Source organism: Sarcophilus harrisii, chromosome 2 (assembly GCF_902635505.1).
Source record: "Sarcophilus harrisii chromosome 2, mSarHar1.11, whole genome shotgun sequence".
Taxonomy (NCBI): domain Eukaryota; kingdom Metazoa; phylum Chordata; class Mammalia; order Dasyuromorphia; family Dasyuridae; genus Sarcophilus; species Sarcophilus harrisii.
This window is the reverse complement of record NC_045427.1, coordinates 416,087,493-416,109,816: the sequence shown is the minus strand read 5'-3', so window position 1 is coordinate 416,109,816 and position 22,324 is coordinate 416,087,493. Positions and strand designations below refer to the sequence as shown.

The 22,324-nt window shown below is 34.8% G+C and overlaps 1 protein-coding gene across 5 annotated transcripts in view; it reads right to left on the bottom strand.

Moving 5' to 3' along the window:
• The window catches only part of FAF2 (Fas associated factor family member 2), a 78,236-nt gene that overhangs the window by 45,600 nt on the left and 10,312 nt on the right, over nt 1–22,324 (bottom strand). For 2 of the 5 annotated variants that reach the window (XM_031953723.1, XM_031953725.1), the window contains exons 2-3: nt 18,634–18,702; nt 606–785 (exon numbers count right to left, since the gene is read on the bottom strand). In XM_031953723.1, coding sequence (XP_031809583.1) covers nt 606–785; nt 18,634–18,702 — 249 coding nt within the window. The remainder of the gene's footprint in view (nt 1–605; nt 786–18,633; nt 18,703–22,324) is intronic. The other 3 variants (XM_003756865.4, XM_031953726.1, XM_031953724.1) reach the window with 2 other exon arrangements.

Here is a 22,324-nt window from a genome sequence, read left to right as displayed (position 1 = left end):
CATGATTTCACTGGTATGGGAACTCTCAATGTGGAAACTATCACCACCAAGGAAGGTAAGCATTGAAGTATAACTTACAATCTCAAAGAGTTACCTGGAATACAAGTAGTATATCAAATCTAAATCCAGTTTTTCTCCTAACTCCACAAAACTGGCTCTCTATCCATTTTGCCAAGTTGCCAAGTTTTATCCATTTTGTATGGATAAAGAAACTAAATTACAAAGAAATAAATCACACATCCAAGAAATATCAAGATATGAGATTCAAACTTAGGTTTTCTGATTCCAAGTTCATACTTCTTTCCACTTGACCTCTGAAGATTTGTGAAACAAAAGACAAACATTTTTTATCATGGCTAAACTACTAGGCACATAAAAATAAGCCAACTGTATACTATTAAAGGATAACAAAATATCCCAAAATAACAGACATATCAAAATTAAAGAAAAAATTAAGCTAGACAGCTACTACTGTTTTCTTATCAATTCATGATGCAAACAAGAAAAATTGTACTTAAAATATCAACAAAAATCCATTATTACACATTTTGGCTTTTTTTCCCCAAGGTTGTCACACAGCAAACAAATGCTGTTATATGAATGACCTTGTGAAATGGAGAAAGAATATCCCCAGCTGCAAAATAACTTGCCCTTGGTTGTGGTCTTGAAACAACATAGCTGTAGATCCTGTGGTCAGCTGTATTAACCTGCAGGGGTCGGGATGGAGGTGGGTTGAAGACACTTGGTACACCTTCTTGCTCATTCAGTCTGTCCTGTACAGCTGCCTGAGGAGGAAAACACACATAGCAAGGGAAAAAAGTCTCAATAACTTAAGCCAACTCAGAGGAACAAAGCCATCATGGATTCAGGTTTCAAAATAGGATGCAAATTACAATGGCTACCAATAATGATCTCTAAGCCTTTCTGTTATGAAATATAACATATTTCACATTCAAAGGCAAAGTATACAACACAGAGATTAAGTAAATCAATCAAAATGCATTTTTAAAGTCTGTCTTTTTTTAAAACAAAATGAATTGGGATAAGTATTAAAAATGTAATTTACTCTGTAATACCCCTTCAGTGGATCTCTAATACTTATCAGTGTGAGTATTCTCTCTAAAGACATATTATTACAAGTTATCCACAATTCCTTTCCAGTTTTTCAACCTTGTTCTTTAACAGGCTTTCAAATGCCCTCTGCTATGCTTGCTGATCTCTAAATATCCTTCAGTTTATTTGTCAATGTTTTTCATAAAATGTAGTACTTGAAATCGAACCCAATATTCCAAATTTGTTTTAACCAAAATAGAATACAGGGAAGGATTATTACATCCTTTTTCTGGGCCACTGACTTCCTGTTAATGCAATTTGAAAAAAATTTACAGCATTTGTTTTTGTTTTTGTAATCACCACATTCATTATACTACTAAGTCTTGCTGACCTTTCAATAAAGTAAAATGTCTAAATTTCTTACATGTAAAGAAAGTGTTATCAAACCAATTATTGTAAAATGATTATCTCAACATATAGAACTATTCCCTATTGATTCAGTTACAAGTTTTAAGGCTACTGTTGCAAACTGTTGAGATACTGTCCTGATTCTGTCATAGTCTTCCTAGTTCTGCTTCATTCAAAAATTGCTTAAGCTGCTGCACTACCTTCTGAATTTTCCTCCGATACTGACAAAAAAATCTTAAAAACAAGTCCAAGCATCTTTTCCCTTTTGCATCTACTCAAACAGCATTTGTTTAAGATTGGTATGAAGTTCCACTACTACCATTAAACCCTCCAATCAATATCTATCGTTCTGGCATGACACTGTACATTGTTTCTAGTACAATTAGACATTCCTCTAGTTTCCAATCAACTTAAATTGAAAGAGTATGCAATCTAATGAAAAATGTTATCTACCTCTAGAGAAAAAAGTGATGTATGAATGCAGATCACAATATGTATTTTTTAAAATTCATTTTTCTTGAGTGGTTGTTGTGTGTGTTTTCTTTTACAATATGACTAATATGGAAATATACTTTCCATGTCTGTGCATGTATAAACCTATATAAAATTGTCTTCTCAATAAGGAGAGGAGGAGAAAATTTGGAAGTCAAATTGTTAAAAATGAAAGTAAAATTTTTTTTACTTGTAATTAGAAAAAAATAAAACAAAAAAGATCATACAATCCACCCAGTGCATCTCTCCATCCTGTGTAAAGAATACTTCCAGAGACTTTGTTAAATGTATTGCTAAAATCCAGATATGTTCAATCCACATAATAATCCTTTAAGAAAAGGGAAAGAGGTTATTTTAAGGTAATTTATTGTTGGTAAAAATTCATGTTGCCTTAATGATGGCTGTTTATGTTTTGATACACAAGTCATCTAATGCCTTCTAGAACTTTGTTAGGAACTAATGCCAAATCTATTTGATAATTTATGGAATTAGGAAATCAAGATATTTGCCCACCTCTGATCTTTTAGCACCTTCCCCATTTTCCAGCCTTCAAAATATTACCAACAGGAAATTTAGTAATTACAATGACACGATTTTTCAATACAATAGGATGCAATTTGTCTGGATCAGGAGACTTCAACTGGTTTAAAGCAGTTAGGTGCTCTCTTCCTATCACCTTACCTAAATTTGGGCTTCAATTCCCCCTTAACCATGTTTGTTTCACCCTTTCCAGTCTGAAGATCATTCTCCTTGACAGAGAAAACAGAAGCAAAATAAGAATTGAGCAGCTCTGCTTTCACGTTGTCTGTTAATATTACATAGTCTGTCCTGAACAGTGGGACTTTTACCTTTTTTATGTTAAGTTCTTGTGCAAATAATCTGTATTCTTCTCCCTCCTCGTCCTATAGGTCTCAATATTTTTATGCGAAAAATTATCTTCTTAATGAGTTTTCCACTTTAGAATCTTTGGTCATGAGTTCATGCTTATTTCTTTAAACTTTTTGAAATCTACTTTCCTAAAGTCTAAGATACTTATTTGTTGAGAGTCTTCACAATGGTATATTCTCTTCCCAAATCTAAACACTCGCCTGAGAAATTCAGTTATATTCCTCTTTTCTTGGTTTCTAAAGTAAACATTCTAAGATAACACAGTCCCTTTATCCATGGTTCCTCATTACTTCTACTTCATCAAATACTTTCCTTGTTAGCTAAAACTGAGTACAGAATTGCAGTTCATTTTTATCAATTTCCTCTGCCTTCTGAGAAATGAAAATGTTAGCATGGAAAGTCAGAACATATTACATGCTCTACTTTTAATAGAATGGAACTTCAGCAGTCAGTAAACTAACAACCTCCCCCCCATCCTTCTCTCCTCCATAACTACAATATCAATGCCTTTCTTCCAGTTTTGTGATATGAATCAAGTAAACAGTCTATGTGGCTAAAGGGCAGGTTTCACAGCACTATTTTTTATTTCATCTTTCTGTCTCTCCTTGGTTACTCCCACAAATTACATACCCACATCCCTTAATTCTGCTGTGACTTCTATGAAAACTTTCTATTCTAGATTTCCCTATGAATTACATCAGTAATTCTCTCAGTACTTATAAGACTACCTTTAGCCAAATGTCCATCATTCTAGTATCTCAAGTCATGAATCAGAAAAACAAATTGTGTATTTTGATACCTTCTATGCAATTTTTTCACTTCCCACAGGTCCCTTTACCTTTCAAAACCCTAAATTTTAACTGGAAGAGCTGAAAATATTGTCTGTAGCTCTTAAATCCTTGGTTAAACTCATTAGAGATAAGGAGTTTTTAAAATTTCTTTTGGTAGTAGTCTTTCCCCCATATGTCAGGGTAGAAATCAAAAGCTTTATAAATCTCGGTATATTCTTTTAGGATATAAGGCATATGATTTATTTGTAGGTGTTTTAATAATTCCCCTCCCCTTTTAAACTGAGTCACTTCCCAAAAACTACCCTTCCTTATAATAAAGAGAAACAGCAAGACAAAACCAACAAATGCCACAGGAAAAAAAATGAAATGACATTTCATATCTGGAAGATATACCTCTAAGTCACATGATTTAGAGCTTAAAAGGAACTTTAAAATGTTGCCCAACTCTTTCATTTTATAGCTGGGGACAACTGAGGCCAAAGGAGATTAAGTCACCCATCCAAGGTCATACAGGTATATGTAGCAAACGTAAGAAACTTTTCCTACCCCTATGAACCCTTGTTCTTAAAATACAGGTCTTACTGACCATGTCACTACTCTTTGCAACCAACTTCCACTATGGCCTATGCTTTTAAAATTTTTAATGCTTAATATAGTACACCTCATATATTACAGGTACTTTAACGATGTTTGCTGAATTAAATTAAAAAAAAAAAAACCACACACCAACACTTCTTGATTCTACTATCCTAAATATCCTACAATTACCTTTTTCATTTGATGTTCTAAACTTTTTAATGAGTGGTCTATACCTATTTTCACCAATTTCCTTTACAAGTAGAATCTTTGTCCCTGACTCCTTATAGTCTACTTCTACTAAAATCAAATGGTTTTTATTCGGTCTTCAACCTCCCTGACCAGATCTAACCAAAGTACCTTTTTGCCAGCTAAATGGGTACTGGGATAGGCTCATGCAGGCTCTTTGTGCTGTTTGATAAAGCTCACTCAGCTTTCTTACACAGATGAGGGAGAGAACTATTGTGCTATCAAGCTGACACCTACAAAGTTGACAGTGAAACGTTAAATGCTGCCCACTAGACTATAGTAGACCTAAGGAGATAAAAATTAACACTGCACCAATTGTGAAATACCAACTGTGGCTGTGGCTTTTTTTTTTTTTTAAATTAAAAATGTTCCAACTAACAAGCACTTATTTTCTCTTTTTCCATCTCCCTTCCTACTGGAAACAAAACAAAACAAAACTCTTGCAACAAACAAGCATAGTCGAGCAAAATCAATTCCAATATTGACCATGTTCAAAAATGTGTTATTTATTTAGTCTAGGTTAATTTAGCCATCAGATGGATAGCAATGAAATCTGAAAGCGAGTTTCACATCTTTTGAGCAAAAGGATTTTGAAAACAGTACTAGGTCTTTTGGTAGGATGAGTTTCAGGATAATTTTGATTACATCAAATTGAAAAGGTTTTGCATAATAAAAACAATGCATCCAAGATTAGAAGAAAAGCAGGAAACCAGGAGAAAAATTACAGGAAAATTCTGATAAAGGCCTCATTTCTTAAAATTTATAAGACTATAAGTCATTCCCCAATTGATAAATGGTCAAAAGATACAAACAATTTGCAGAAGAAATCAGAGCGATCTATCTATACTCATTAAAAAATGTTCTAATTACTACTAATTAGAGAAATACAAACTAAAATATCACTTAAGTACTATACCTCACACCTATTATCAGATTGGCTAATATGACAGACAAGGAAAATGACAAATCTTGGAAAGAATGTGGAAAAATAGAAATAATGATGCACTGCTGATAGAATTGTGAACTGTTCCAATCATTCTGGAAAGCAATTTGGGACTATGCGATTATGCGCACAAGTTTCTACAACTGTGCATATCCTTTGACCCACCAATACCACTACTAGGTTTGCACCCCAAAGAAATCAAAGGAAAAGTATCATTTGTACATAAATACTTATAGCAGCTATTTTTGCAGTAACAATTAGAAATTAAGAGGATACTGGGAAATGGCTGGACAAGTTATAGTATATGATAGTGATAAAATTCTATTGTGCTATAAAAAATGAATAGGATGCTTTCAGAAAAACCTACCAAGTCATGGATGAACTGATACAAAGTGAACTGAACAAAACCAGGAGAATACTGTACATAATAACAGCAATATTGTACAATCAACTGTGAATGATTTATTCTCAGCAACACAATGATCCGAATCAATTCTGAAGCACTTATGATAAAAAATGCTATCTACCTCCAGAAAAGAATTGGAGTTTTAATGCATCTTTTTAAAAGTATTTATTTAAAACCTAAATACAAAACAGAAAAGAAAGAAAATTGACTGCATCTTTTTAAAAGTATTTATTTATAACCTAAATACAAAACAGAAAAGAAAGAAAATTGACATTTGCACAGCAGAACCTAAGAAAGAATTCAAAATATGCAACAAATTTCCATCTCAAGACAAGGATTTATAATAACAGAACACACTGTATTCTTTCCTTTGCTTCCTTGTAGGTTTTCTTTTGTTCTCTGCAGCACACTTTTTACTTCCACCTCCCCCCCCCCCTTCCTCTCCAAAGCTGGCTATAGTTAAGCATGGATATATTTATGTATATATACACCTACACACATACCTATAATCACGCACATAAACACATACAGTCATATACATCTACATATGATTGCACCAAGTTTGTCCTGTTTCTCTGAAGATAGACAACATCATCCTTAAGTCCAAGTCTTTTCATATTTATCTAAATCTATTAAACTCATTTCCTATGCCACAGCAATATTCCAATCTTATTATAATTACTTGCTTTGAATAGTCTAAAAAAATGTTAATATAGCTGATATATGGTTATACTTTTTTCCCCCTCTATTATTCTTTTTTTGGGGGAGGGTGGGGAGATCCATACTTTCTTTTGTAACATGGATAATACAAAAAACGTCTTACATAATTGCATGTATGTGTATTAAATTGCTTGGCTTCTTAAAGAGAGAATTTATAATTCAAAAATTTAAAAGAAATGTTAGAGAATTTTTATTTCTATGTAGTTGAGAAAAAAATTTAAATCTAAACAAAAAAACAAATAAAAGGTTTGATCTTGGTGAGGATAAAAGAACCTCTTTGTCAAAGACTAGAGAAAAGGAAGAGAGACTAGGAGATGAAGTCAAGCTGCTCTGAGATGAGTACAAGAAGGCACTAAAAAAAGATAATGACTTTTATTTTTTTCTGCAAAGTAGAAAGTGATGGCTTGATGAAAGAAAAGAAAGTTTGGTACAGATGTGGGAAGTGAGATAAAGAGTCAATTAGGGAAGAATAAAAGGAATATTATGTAGTAGCAAGGGCCCAGTTCCTAGATTTCTATCTTAATAACTCAACTGAATTGTCAATGTAATTCTCAAAAATAAAAAATTAAAATAAATGTTAACGGTTGCTATACTATATGTTATTCTCAGGCAATTCCCACCTTTTCCCTCTTTGACTCAGCTGCTTTGAATACAAAAAAGATCTCATTCTATACTCACTACCTGTGGAAATTCATACTCATACCTTCAATTTCCAACTCTATATCAAAGAATTCCAAATTCACATCTTCTGATTTTGTCCTCTAGGTTCTCATTTCCACGTGTCAACAAGATACTTCCATGAGGAAGTTCCACTGTGACCTTAAGTTCAAGACGATCCAAAATAAATTAATCATTTTTCCACCCCAAATAAGTCACACTTGCAATGGTCACATTTATCCACAGAGGACAATTTCACTGTAAAATACAAAAATGCAAGAACATGGTTATGCAACCAAAGATAAGGATACTAAAAAACCTAGGAACAAAATCAAGAGGTGCCACTCTCTATGAAGGAAGCAAATGCAAATCCATGTAACAGAATTAGCTATACTGATAAGATTAACATGTTTTCCTACATGGCAACAAGAAGCAACCAAACAAGACAGCAATCAGAAAAGTGTCTGTAAAAGTGGCCACTGGCACCAGGCTCAAATTCAGGTGTTAAAATGTATGAGCTTCTCAACAACCAAAAAACCCTCCAGGAATAATACTGCCACTAGGTGGCAGTAGTTAAAACATGAGGTCAAGAACTAAAGTAGAGGAAGGAGAAAAAGGCAAGAACTTGCCCAACTTCTCCCCCAAACCCCTCTGAGCAACTTTATATTATGTCTCACAACAAATTCTGGAATGGCAGAACCCATAAAAGGATGGGGTCAAACAATTTTCCAGCCCAAGACAATTTAAAAGGTCAGCAAGAAAAATCCATTGCAATGGGGTAAGAATGAGTGGATTATAGTTCAGCTTGCATTCTAGCAAACCAGCAATAGGCTTTAAGAGTGAATGAATCGGTGGCAAGCAGTTGTGATGTGTGGAGGTCTCAGTTAATAGACAATAAATGAATCAGATAATTTATCAGAAGATTAAAGAGGTTCCTTTGCTGGTATCAGAGCAGGACTCTTGCTTTTCCCCACTTGGAACTGGGTCCCAGTCTTAGGTCAGAAATCCAGGGTGAGGAGGCACACTAGCACACCAGAGTTTGCAACCAAAGGGACCCTTTGTTTCAGTACCAGAGTGGAAAAGAGTGCTTGTGGTCATTCACAGAATAGAATACAGTCCAGGCAAATAGTAAATACACCTTTCCCTTGATCATACCACCTTGGAAGAATCCTCAGATTCTTCTGGGAAGGTCCCCAGAATTCTCTCTAAAAACAATTGCACAAAAAACCCTGAAACTTGGGACAATGCTTCTTCTACTTCAGAAACATTGCCCCATTTTAGTCTAGAGTGAAAAGTCTAGAAAGAGGATGGAAAAATGAGCAAACAGCAGGAAAAGATCTCAACTGTAAAAAGCTACTGTGGTGACGAGGAAGATCAAAACACAAACTCAGAAGATGACAAAGTCAAAAATACTACATCAAAAGTCTCAAAGGAAAATATGAAGTGGCCTCAAGCTATGGAAGAATTCAAAAGGATTTCAAAAATCAAGTAAAAGAAATAAAGAAAAATATTAGTGTGATTCAAGAAAATCATGAAAAAAAGAGGTAATAATCTAAAAGAGGGACCAAAAAAAAAAAAAAAAAAAAAAAAAAACCACAAACCCTCCCAAAACCCAAGAATATAAGACCTTAAAAAAAACCAGAACAGAAAAAAATGGTACAAAATACTCACTAAAGAAAATATAGTTGTACCTCATTACTTGTTATTTATTGGTTCCAGAAAGTATAAGTACTGAAAACCATAACTACTAAAATAATTTTTCCTATAAAGAGTACATCATCTCCAGTCTGCAACCTGCCTAATCATTCCTCCCCACCAAATTCTCCAAAGGGGGAAGTGGGGCTTCCAGCCACAGAAAAACAAGCCAGTTCAGCCAGGTTCCTCCTTTCTTGATCTAACTTAATTTCTGAGAGAAACCTTGACCTTTATACCCTTCCCCCATTCCCCACCATCTAAGCTTCCCAGGGGGCCTGGAAGTTATGGTCCATCGGCCTCTGCTACCCAGGACTCTGGCCTGCTAGGAGTCTTGGGTCCTCCTCCTCAAATACCTCCACCTGAACTCCAGACACAATTGATCACATTATGGCAGCGTCTCCTGGCTACTCCTCCTGCTAAGCATGCCAGTTGCTCCACGTTCCTTCCAGTACTACTGTTTTGAGAGCCAGGATATTGTCCCTGCAGATACATAATTCTGCAGAAACTGCCCACCAACACACACACACACACACACACACACACACACACACACACTTCATGGGCTCCAACCTGACAGTCCTGTGCACCACTGCCTTCATAGGAGAGGAGCTGTCCATAACTGAGAGCAATATGCCTGGAGAACCTCACATCCTTACTTCTCAACTAAGACAATCACCAAGAGTATCAAGCAAGCATCAGATGTTGGATTTTTTTTCTCATTGAAATGTGTTGAATACTGAATTCGATGAATGCTGAAGTACCACTATAATTCCTTAAAAATTATAACTGGGCACTGGAAGCTAATTACTCCATGAGACATTAAGAAACAAAATCAAAAGAATATACATTTCACTGGAAAAATAACTAACCTGGAAAACAAATCCAAAAGGTATAATTTAAGAATTAATGAACTGAGGCAGGTGGATAAAACACAAACCCTTAAGTCAGGAGGACGTGAGTTCAAATCCAGCCTCTGACATGCAACACTTACTAGCTATGTGACCCTGGGCAAGTTATTTAACCCCAATGGCCTTGTTGCAGACCTCCCCTACCCGCCTAGTCCCCAACCACAAAAGAATTAACTACCTAAAAGTTATGATCAAAAAAGAGCCCACATATCACCTTTCAAATAATTATCAAGAAAAACTGTCCTGATATTCTAGAACCAGAGGGCGAAACAGAAATTGAAAGAATCTATTTATCACCTCCTGAAAAAGATCCCCAAATGAAATCTCCCGGGAATACCATTGCCAAATTCCAGACCTCTCAAATCAAGGAGTAAATATTGCAAAGAGACAAAAAGAGGAGCTACAGTCGGGATAATACAAGATTTAGCAGTTTGTACTTTAAAAAATCACAAAGCTTAGAATATGATTATCCCAGGATCTGGGATTTTAACCAAGAATCTTCTACACAGCAAAAATGAATCATTATTAAGGCAATGACAACAAGTACATACAGAGGGCAGAGGTTTCAGTTAATGGGATGATTATCTAGAAAAAATAAAATTAAGGGGTAAGAAAGAAAAATGCACTGAGAATATAGGGAAAGCAAAAGGTAGAACAGGATAAATTAACTGACAAAAAAAGGCATGAAAGCTTTTACATGGGAGGGAAAAATGGGAGAAGTGCATGAACCTTACTCTCATTGGAATTAGCTCAAAAAGGGACTAACATACAAACTCAGTTGAGTGTAGAAATCTATCTTACCCCTACAGATAAAGAGGAGGAAAGAAATAAAAGGCTGGGGGGGGGGGGGGGGGGGGGGGGGGGGGGGGGGGGGGGGGGGGGAAGGGGTGGGAAGAGGACATGTGCAAAAATTACTGTAGCAGTTCTTTTTGTAGTGACATGAAACTGGAAATTGAATGGAAGCAAATCAGTTGGGAAACAGCTGAAAGCTATGACATATGAAGAATGGGATATTATTGTTCTATAACAAATGATGAGTAGGCTGATTTCAGAAAAGCCTGGAAAGACTTACATGAACTGATGCTAAGTGAATCAAACAGAACCAAGAGAACATTGTACACAGAAAGAAGAAAATTATGTAATGATCAACTGTGATGAAGTTGGCTCTTCTCCACAATACAATGATTCAAGGCAATTCCCACAGATTTAGGATGGAAAATACCATCTGCATTCAGTAAGAGAATTACAGAGGCTGAATATGAACTGAAAACACACTTTTCACTTTTCATTTGTTTTTGTTTTCTTTTTCCTTTTGGTCTGAGTTTTCTTGTACAACATGATAAATATGGAAATATGTTCAAAAGAATTGCATATATTTAACCTATATGAGGTTACTTGCTATCTTGGGGAGGAGGTGAAAGGAAGGGAAGGAAAAAAATTTAGAAAAGTCTTACAAAAATGAATGTTGAAAACTATCTTTATATGTATTTGAAAAAATAAACTACTGTTGGAATACTTACAAAGTGTTAACTCATTAGAGTTGATAGAGACAATAATTATCTAATTTAGCATGGTTCAGTATGATTGATCTCATCTTACAAGGAGATGTTATGGGCCAGAACTTGAAACCAGGTACTAAGAGGAACTGATAGAAATAATGCTTGTGTTCACAGCTTTAGAGAGCAGCATATAAGCAAGAAGCTCCCAGGGCCAAAGGGCACTTTGGAACAGACACAAAGCACTCTGGGAGGTTGAGAGCCAGAAGCCCTCTCTCGGAGGCAAGACAGATTCATTCCAACTTTCACCTTGGTGCTGGCTGGAGATATTTGGAAGAAGAGAGGCCGAAGCTGACAGAGGCAAAAGATTAGCAGCAAGAGCTCTTGGAACCAGAGGGAGAAAGGCCTCTAAGAAAACTAACCGGGCTATATTGAAGGACACAATAAAAGATTTGAACTTTTAGGCACCTGGCTGCATTTGAGGTGGTTACTGATCTGAACTGATACTAAGGCTGCCTCCAGAAAACCTCCCCGAGAAACCTGCTCCCAGAGAGAACCATTATATTTTAGAAAAAGAAGAGAACACCACAAACTACTATTGAAAATTTTTTAAAAAAGAAAAGAGGTGAGGAAAACGGAGGGAAGTGCAGCAGCACACTGATAGAAAAGAGGGAGAATTAGGGAGGTAAAAGTCAAAAGCAAAACACTTCTGAGATTGTGAAAGTAGAATAAACAAGAATGGAGAAAAATATTAACATAACTGAAAAAAAATTTATAGCAAGTTTCTCTGATAAAGACCTCATTTCTCAAATATATAGAGAACTGAGTCGAATTTATAGAAATGTGCGACTCTAGGCAAGTCAATTGCCTCAGCAAAAAAAAAAAAAAAAAAAAAAAAAAGCCTAAGTATATGAACAGGCAGTTTTCAAATCAAACACACCTATAGTTTTGAGGGAAAATGTTCTAAATCACTACTGATGAGAGAAAAAATGTTCTAAATCACTACTGATGAGAGAAATGCAAATTAAAACAATTCTGAGGTACCACCTCACACCCATCAGATTGGCTATTATGATTAAAAAAATAAAAAGATAAAATGTTGGAGAAGATGTGGGAAAATGAATGCATTGCTGGTAGAATTGGAATTGATACAATCATTCTGAAAAGCAATTTGGAATTATGTTCAAAGGTCTATAAAACCATGCATACCCTTTGATACAGCAATATCACTACGAGGGCTGTATCCCAAAGAGATCAAAGGAAAAGGAAAAGGACCTATATGTACAATAATATTTATAACACTTCTTTCTGCGGTGGCGAAAAACTGGAAACTGGGGGATGTCCATTAGCTGAGAAATCTGTTGCATATGATTATTTGTTCTTTCTTTCTTTTTAATTTATATAGCTTTTTATTTACAAGATACATGCATGGGTAATTTTTTTCAGCATTGATAATTGCCAAACCTTTTGTTCCAACTTTTCCTCTCCTTCCCCCCACCCCCTCCCCCAGATGGCAGGTAGACCAATACATGTTAAATATGTTAAAGTATATGTTAAATACAATATATGTATACATATCCATACAGTTATTTTGCTGCACAAGAAGAATTGGACTTTGAAATAGTGTACAATTAACCTGTGAAGGAAATCAAAAATGCAAGGGAACAAAAACAGAGGGATTGAAATGCTATGTAGTGGTTCACACTCATTTCCCAGAGTTTTTTGCTGGGTATAGCTGGTTCTATTCATTATCAAACAAATGGAACTGATTTGGTTCATTTTATCGTTGAAGAGAGTCACATCCATCAGAATTGATCATCATATAGTATTGTTGTTTAAGTATATAATGATCTCCTGGTCCTGCTCATTTCACTTAGCATCAGTTAATGTAAGTCTCTGTAGGCCTTTCTGAAATCCTCCTGCTGGTCATTTCTTACAGAACAATGATATATTCCATAACATTCATATACCACACTTTATTCAGCCATTCTCCAATTGATGGGCATCCACTCAGTTTCCAGTTTTTGATTACTACAAAGAGCTGTTGCATATGATTTTGATGGGATGCAAGTGTGCTATAAGAAATGATGAGCAGGATGCCCTCAGAAAAACTTGGACTGGTTTATATAAACTGATGCAGAGAGAAATAAGAAGAACTAGAAGATTGTATACAGTAATATTTTATGATAATAAACAGCGAATGATTTATGTTATTTTCAGCAGCATAATGATCCAAGACAATTCTGAAGTACTTATGACAAAAAATACTATCTCTAGAGAAAGAATTGATTGAGTCTGAACACTAATTGAAGCATATTTTTTCTTTACTTTTTTTTCTTTTTGAGGAAGTCTGTTTCCTTTTACAAGGCTAACATGGAAATATGTTTTACATGACTATACATATATAACCTATATCAAACTCCTTATTTTCTCATAGGGAATGAAGGATTGGAACTCAAAAAAAAATTTTTTAATGAATTTTTAAAATTGCTTTTACAAGTAACTGGGGCAAACATTAAATTAAAAGACAAAAAAAAATTACATTTGAACTTCAAATTTTTATAAGTAACATATTTCAACAAATAAGTCTGGCAGCGTTAACTATTGCTATTACAGATATGACTTTTAACTTTTTTATTAATTTTCAATAGCATTTATTTTCCAAATACATGTAAAGATAATTTTCAACATTCATTTTTATTAAGATTTTTATGTGTTCCAAATTTTTCTCCCTCCTTTTAACACAGCAAGTATAGGTTAAATATGTGCAATTCTTTTAAATATATTTCTGTATTTGTCATGTTGTACAAGAAAAATCAGATCAGAGGGGGGAAAAAAATCTTAAGAAAAAAAGTGAAAAGAGTAAGCTTTATTCAACATTCAGTCTCCACAGTTTTTTCATTGTTTATGGATGGTATTATCTATCCTAAGCTTATTGGAATTGCCTTGAATCAGCACATTGTTGAGAACAGCCAAGTCTATCACAGAATAGATACCACTTTTGCCAATATCTCAGTATAGAAACTATGGAATATCTTAAACTTGGCTTTAATTCCTTTATAATTCTCTATTTCTTCATAGGGCTTTTATGTCAGCTGACCCCCCTTCTTAAAAACTATCAATGGCTCTCCAATGCCTCCAATAAAAAGTCCTTCTAGCTGTCATCCAAATGCTTCCATATTCTGGGTCCACATTTTTTTTCTGCAGCATGGGTCTGTTTAGGACCACTACTGAAGTTTTATTCATAATTATCTTCCACACTCAAAATTCTTTTCACCCTTCTTTCTAATTATGTCAAAATGTCAAGTACACTTTTTTTTTTTTGTGGGTGTGTATGGAAATTCCCTCAACCAATGTAGATTCTACAACTCTCCTTTAAGTTTTTAGATGAAGCTCAGAGATGTTAAATGCTTTTTCTGTGGTCATGGAGCTACTATTTTCCTGACTCCAAATCCAGCACTTTCTCCACATCATACTGGTCTACACGTTAATCAACTTAAATCTCACCTCCGATATGAAGCCATTTGGTAAGTAAACTTCCTAAGGGCAGGAATCTCAACTTAAACTTACTTTAAGGGTTCTCGGGGCAAAGTATAATGCTAAGCACATAATGGTTTTCAATAATGAATGGAATATGCAGTTTACTAGTATGATTAGAACAGCTAAAGCAAATGACTATAGATAAAGAGAATATACTAGTGTAAGACTTTTAAATAATGTGGGAATGATTTTTGAAGAACTCTGAGGATAAGGAAGAAAACTTTAAGCCAATATAAACAAATAAGAAAAGATTTACTGGGTTCAGGCCAATGGTCCACTTAGTGATACATATCTATCATAAGACTTCAAAAATTTGGGGTTATAGATAGAATATATGCTCTTTTGGACAAGAACAGTTTCACTTTTGTCTTTGTACTCTGAGACCCTAGTACACATTATCTGGCACAGAGTAAAATATTTAATAAATGTTGATTGACAACTGATATTCAAACATCTTGACTCCTTTGTTAAGTTCACAAATCACATTCCACACTCATAACTGGTGATTTGATCCAATGGCAAGCAGAATTTCCAAGTATTGGCCATCAGATTAAAATGTAATATGGAAATTTTTTGCAAAATAAATAAAAATACAACAGACATAATGTTGTCATTTTCTAGGTCAATATTCAGCCTGCAGGCATCTGACTATCTGAATTTGACACTACTGATCCAAGTCATTTTTAGACTATTTCTATTTTGGGACAATAGCACCTCTTTAACTTATAAGTTAAAATTTTGTGAGACCAACATAGTATTTTAGCTCTCTTGTTGTTTGCTTACATTTTGTTTTCTTCTTTTTTGATCTGATTTTTCTTGTGTAACATGATAATTGTAGAAATATATATAAAAGTATTGCATGTTTTAACACATAATGGATTACTTGCAACCTAGGGGAGGGAGTAGGGGAAAATTTGGAAAACAAGGTTTTGCAAGGGTCAATATTGAAAAATTATCCATGCAAATGTTTTGAAAATAAAAAGATTAAAAATAAATAAATGGAGTTTTGTGAGCAATAATTATGGTGTATAAGAATTCAATTAAACTGGAGGACTCGTCTTCACAATTTAAACAAGTTCATATTTACTTTACACCTTGGCAACTATTATATTTTATCAAAAATTTCTGCTCTTTTCATCTTCTAGAACTATTGCCTTTATCTTTAGAGACTAAAAACCTAATTTTTAAAAAATCTATGTATTCAATAAATATGTATTGACCATTTTATTATATGCAAAACACTGTGGTAGGCATAAAATATAGATAAAACAGGTGTCTTCCCCTCCCAAGATTAGTTTTCCTAGGATTTCCAGCCTATTGGAGATCCAGCACTGAAGAACCAAGAAAGTACTAGAGGGAGCTCTTCCACTCCTTTCTTTCTCCCACCTGTTATATGGATGATGCTACTTCACATCCTCATCATCCCTGTTTGAGAATCCCACACATACACATCCCACTTCACTCTCCCACTTGGATCCTCAAACTCATCCTTCCCTCCCCCCCTTCCCCAAAGTGAAGATCTTCCAGCTCCAACCATCTTATCTTGTCTGCTTACAATGGCTGCTCACAATGCACAGATAAGGAAAGAATCAACAACTACAATGTTTCCAATTAAGATGGAAAACTATTAGGCTTTTCCAACTGTCTTACACTCTCTAGAACTCTGGACATCTGGACATTCTTTTATCATCTGATCATGGTATACTCTAAAGACCCCTAGAACTTACCATCCTAACCTCTAGCTAAATCCTCGTATAGGTTTCTCTAACTAAGTCGTGCGTTCCTGAGAGCAAGAATAGTTTTCATGCCAATGGTCCACTTAGTTTCTTATCATTTAGTTTTTGATTCCACTACTAAACTGGTATTCCCTGCTCTATAGTCAATCATAACCTTTTTAAAAAAGTTATATTGATTGTTTTTATATCCCTTTCCTACTTCCCATATTGAACTGTTTCTTATAACATCCAAAAAACAAAAACAACAAAAAACCTGAGAAAAAACAACCAACACAAGGAGGGGATATCTGATAACTTATGCAATACTCGACACAGAAGTGGAAAGGATCTTATAAGCCATCTAGTCCAATCCCCTTATTTTGCCAGTGGGAATTTGGGCTTGGAGTGGTCAAGTTGACTTGCCCAGGGTTACAGAGGAAATAAAAGTCTAAGTAAAATATAAATCCATGTTCTTTGACTCCAGTAGTACTACTCTTATCACTGTATTTCCACTGTCTTCTATATTAAGAGGAAAAGAAGTATGTTTCTTAATATGTTCTCTGAAACCCAAATTGTTTACTACAATTAATTAGTTTTCAAGGACCTTTGGGTGCTTTTCTTATTGATCTTCTAGGTTCCATCTATTTCATTAGTACCTTCTTAATTGTTTTTTCCTAGGCTTTATTCTTCTCGATTTTTCTGTGGCAGATAATGCAGTTAACCAATATCTTCCCTTTTTCATCCCTCAGCTACCATGAAAGCTTCAACTTGTCTGACCACTACACTCTGGTAACTTAACTGATTTATTTTCCCTCTCTTTACACCCCCAAAGTACAGCTGTTTTCCAAAGCTTTGGATTCAACTTATTCTCTCCTCTAGTAATCTCATCCACTAAGATGGGATCAATTCTATGCAGATGAATTTCAAATCTATATATCCAGTTTTCTTCTCCTTAAAGCTCTCATCTTACATGTCCAACTTCCTGATGCAAGTCTCCACCTGGATGTCCCAAAAACCTGTGAAATTTATCATATTCTAAACTGAAAGCATTATTATTTTCTCAAAACCTTCTCTTACCAATAACTTTGCAGTTCCTACCAAAAGCACTACTATTCTTACTGTCCCTCAGGTTGAAAATCTTAATTCATCTTTGACTTTCTCATTTTCCTTAAACACATTTCTAATCAAGTGACAGTCCTATTAATTCTATTTCTACCATATCTTCATCTATTCCCTTTCCCTTCTCCAATCACATTGTCACCAAGTTAGTTTAGCTTGGGAATTTCTCTCACATAAATTACTTTAATAGACTCCAACCAGTCTTACTAGCACCAGACTTTGCTCTCTCTAATCCATCCTTTACAAAGAGAGCAAAACATCACTATCAAAACTTCCTTATTCCTCAATCTATATAATTTCCTTACTTAAAAATCTTCAATGATTCCCTATACTGCCTCTAAAATAAAATAAAGACTGACCCCTTAGCCAGAAAATTAAGACCCTCCATAATCTGGTGCCCTTATTACTTTTTCATTCTTACTTTAGACTATTTCCATTTGATATTCTCTTTCATTCCACTAAACTGTACTATTAGGTGTCTTCCAATTTTAATTCCTTTCTCATACTGGAATGTTCTTTCTTCCCAACTGTATCTGTTAAAATCCTTTTGTTTCTTCAAGACACTACAATGATGCTAGCTTCTCAAATGAAATCATCCTTAAGTGCCCCTAGCTTGAAACTCCCTTTCTTCCTCACATTTTCTTATATTTTTTCTCTCCACTACTTTTATAATATTCTTATATCATACTCATTATATATGGATAATTCCTTGTATAAGCATAAACATTCTAAGAGAAAAAATGACTAATTTTAATTGTTTGATTTAATTACTATTTTCATGTCTTATCACCAAGCAGAATGATTTGGAAAAAAATATTTTAAAAATGTTTGTTGAATTAAGAATATAGAATAGTCATTACTAAGTAGGAAAAAAAGAAATAAGACAATAAGGAAGGCATTACAGAGATAAGTGTATTTTGATTCTTCATAAGACTAGAAAAGAAAAAAACCTGCCCAAGAGTGTCCAGTCAGTGTACCTCTATGTTCCAGTTGTGTTGTTCCAGGGTATGACGACATTGATCCATAGACTCGATACCAGTCAAATCCTAAAAAACAAGAAATAAAGTCAAGTTACTACAATGAAAAAAAATGATGAGTATTTTATCCACCTAGGGATTAGAAACATATCAAAGTAATTCACATTTATACAGTGCTTTACAATTTAAAAATCACAACCCTGTGAGATACAATGTACAAAAAAGTTATTAATTTTAATATAGCTACTACTTTCAATATTTCAAAGAGCTGTACCTTTGTTCAACTATACTGTTTCTGGTAACTAAACTAACATGTATTCCTGCCTCTCCTCCTGAATTTAAACCTGTTCTACCAATTCAAATGCTATCTCCTCCAGAAAGCTTTCTCTGCTGACATAGTAGTAAGACTTTCTGCCTTAGGAAGCATGTTTCCAACTAAATCCTCTTATCGTGAAAGAATAATCTGTGTTATTCCTACTACTAGACTGAAAGATCCATGAAAGCAAGAACCTCTGTGTCACCTAAACATCAATCCTTAGCTAGCTATATTCCAACAAAAGAAGTAGCAAGCAGACGACTTTACCTCAGACCCTGGCTTTAAATTCTCTTCCAATTTTTTTTTTTTAAGAATCATAAATAAGAAAAATTAATAAATGGGTTTTTAGCACTTTCATGAATATTCCACAGGTAATAATTCCAGAGTAAGTATCAATCCATAAATGATATAAACTCTGGCCTACTTTATTTTTAGGAATTTCCAAAAGTAGCCCATCTCATTCCTACTGTCAACCATGATGGGAGCTAAAGTTTTCCCAGACTGTCTTAATTAGCATAATTTAGACAGCCTTGATGGGAACTTTTGTTTTCCCAGATTGTCGTTAAGAGTACTAGAAATACCACTTCCTTGTTATTCCCTAGATCCTGCCCCACCTCCCTCAACTCCTCCATGTCCCCAAAAACTTTAAAAGGACATTAAAGTTACCCCCCCCAAAGCAAATTGTTCAATCATCTATGATTCTGCCATGCCTATTGCACATTGGTTTGAGCCTGTGAAGTGTTTTACGTGAAAAATGACAATATCTTTGTAACTTGTGATAGATGGCAAGCATGGTTGCCCCATGTCATGAACTGAATCTCTATTATACTATTTTTATAATATTCTTTTACAATTATGCTCTCTAAATCTATCATATTTCTACTTCATATTATTTCTACTACTTTATTGCCACTTTATACAGATTTTTTAGCCACTTTTCACCTTAATCAAGTGATAAAACAAAGGGCAAAGTCAAAAGCAGACAATTTTATTACCTACTGGCAGCTCTGGTAAAAGGCCTAAACCAAAAGAACTTGAACGAGCATAAAATTTGTTTTGCTCTGGGATGTTGAGGTTTTTAGGAAAAGGAAAGGAGGAAGAAGGAGAGAGTTAAAATTAATTTAAAAGATTTCAGGCAATAGGATTTAAAAAGCCCAGTTTCTCTCCTCTTCTACTTTCTGAATTCCAGAGCTAATAGGATGCTAATCCCTTCTATCTTTCTATAACTTTAGCATTCTATCAGCTGTACCATTCTAGATGCCTCTTCAGCAGTTGATAATACTGTCAATTTTGTCTTCACCTCGGGCATATTCCCCTCTTTCATATGCATCAAGATGATCCCTCAGTGAAGTCAAAATAACCCAAAATGACCTGTGTGCCTAGAATCACTTTTTGTTTTCCACCTTTGTTTTCCTCAGGGCCATTTCCACTTCTTCAGGCAACAGACACAGACTAGGATAGCTTTGTAGTATCGGATAGCTTACCAAAATTTCTGATTCTTTCTGTTTTATGAGATGATACTGCTCATATTCATTCGACATAAAATTTTGCCTATCCTATAAAAATTTTTATATCCTAAATGTTATTCTTGCAATTGATATTATTGTCAATCAGTCTGTTTGGCAAATCCAAGTGTTCGTAGACTGAAATGGTATCTATCTCTTTGGTCTCCTTGAAATAGCAACTGATCTGTTTAAAATGTTTGAAATCACTATCACTGATGTGGTTAACCTGTCCCTCAATCATTTCCCATTTTTAAGTCAATGGACTTAAAGAGGTCGTTTGCACTGCTAATGTTGAGGTCTGGAAACAAATGTTGAGGTGTAGACCACATGTTGAGGTCTACATTTGGGGTACCTAAATGAAATTAGGGTTTAGTTAAGGTCTAGTGGCAGGTTTGGGGTAGTCAACAGAGTTGACAATAGAGAGAGGTTTGGGAGTCAAACAGAGTTCCCCTGCAACCCCCTTGGATTCAGCGCAAGGATACGGCGGTATATGAGGTCTAGTAGCGGCGCAGATTCCCAATAAAAGCATTTATTGGCCCAGAGAGCTAGATTAATAAAAGAGATTTATTACTAAGTTTAGAAGTAGGAGATAGGTGAAGGTAGAGATAAGGAGGGCACTGGACAGAGGGTCCAGTGGACAGAGGGTCCTCACATGGGACCATGTTTGGAATCTCTGCAAATAGGGGTTCCCAGTGTGGTCCTTTTAAGTCAGAGACTTAGCTCGAGGGGCTTTGGGGTGTAGCCCCAGAGTTGGCTCAGATCCGGGTGGGGCTGGGACAGGTCCAGATCTTCTATTGGAATTCAAAGGGACCAGGATTTGTGAGTCAAAGGGTAATTTACATTAGCTAGGGGGGTTGGGAATCAAAGATTGGAATCTTTCCTGCATCACTTTCACTGTATCTTCTCTTTAATTCTAATTTGGTATTAATTATGTCCTCTGTTCTAACAATTGATGGTCTGACTATACACAGAAAGCTGATTCAGAAATAACTCCCACAATAAGCAATAAGCCGTTTCCTGTCTCTCAAAATCTAATCAATTTCAATCTTTGTGGAATTATTTGGTCTTGTTCTGATAAAATGCCTTCTGACTATTCTCAAAGAAAACGTCATAAGTGTAATACTTCTTTTTAGTCTATTGCTTTCAATTCATTACTCATAGCCATATTTTCCAACATTTTTGTCATCATTTTCCTAATATCTACCTTTACACTAAAGATACCAAATATCAACTTATACCCTGATTTTTCATTTGAACAGTTCTTGTCTTGAAAACTGATGTTGCTATATAATTGCAATTATTTTCATAATGGTCTTTTTGAAAATGATATGAGTATTGTAAAGAAATCGATAGAAGGGTTCTCACTGAATTTAAAGCTAGAAAGAACTTAATAAATCCTTTAAAAACATTAACTGACCAAAAAAAAGTTCAAAAGGGAACAAATTTTTGTTGCTATGTTTTAAAATTAAATATACAATTTAAAACTATATAACAAGTTCATTGATCATTTTTTATGAACTTGGACCACATTTTCAACATATAAAGAACAATAAAGATTATTTATATGAATCTATGCCTTCTCCATTCTGTACTTGATTTTTATCCTCAAAGGACAAAATGGAAGTGGTATGGTTAGAGAACAGTTATTCTGAAAGATGAGAATTGGAGAGGTATGCTAGTATGTACCATAAACTCTATGAATTCAGGCTGATGGCAAAAAAGGTAAATGCATTCGTGAGCTGCATTAAGAGAAGTTGTTTAAGGAAGAAGGAAGTGAGTCCAAAATACTATGCAATCCTTCATTATCCTACTCAGAGAATTGTCATTAATTCAAGAAACTATAGTTTAAGGGTACTGACAAGTTGGAGTG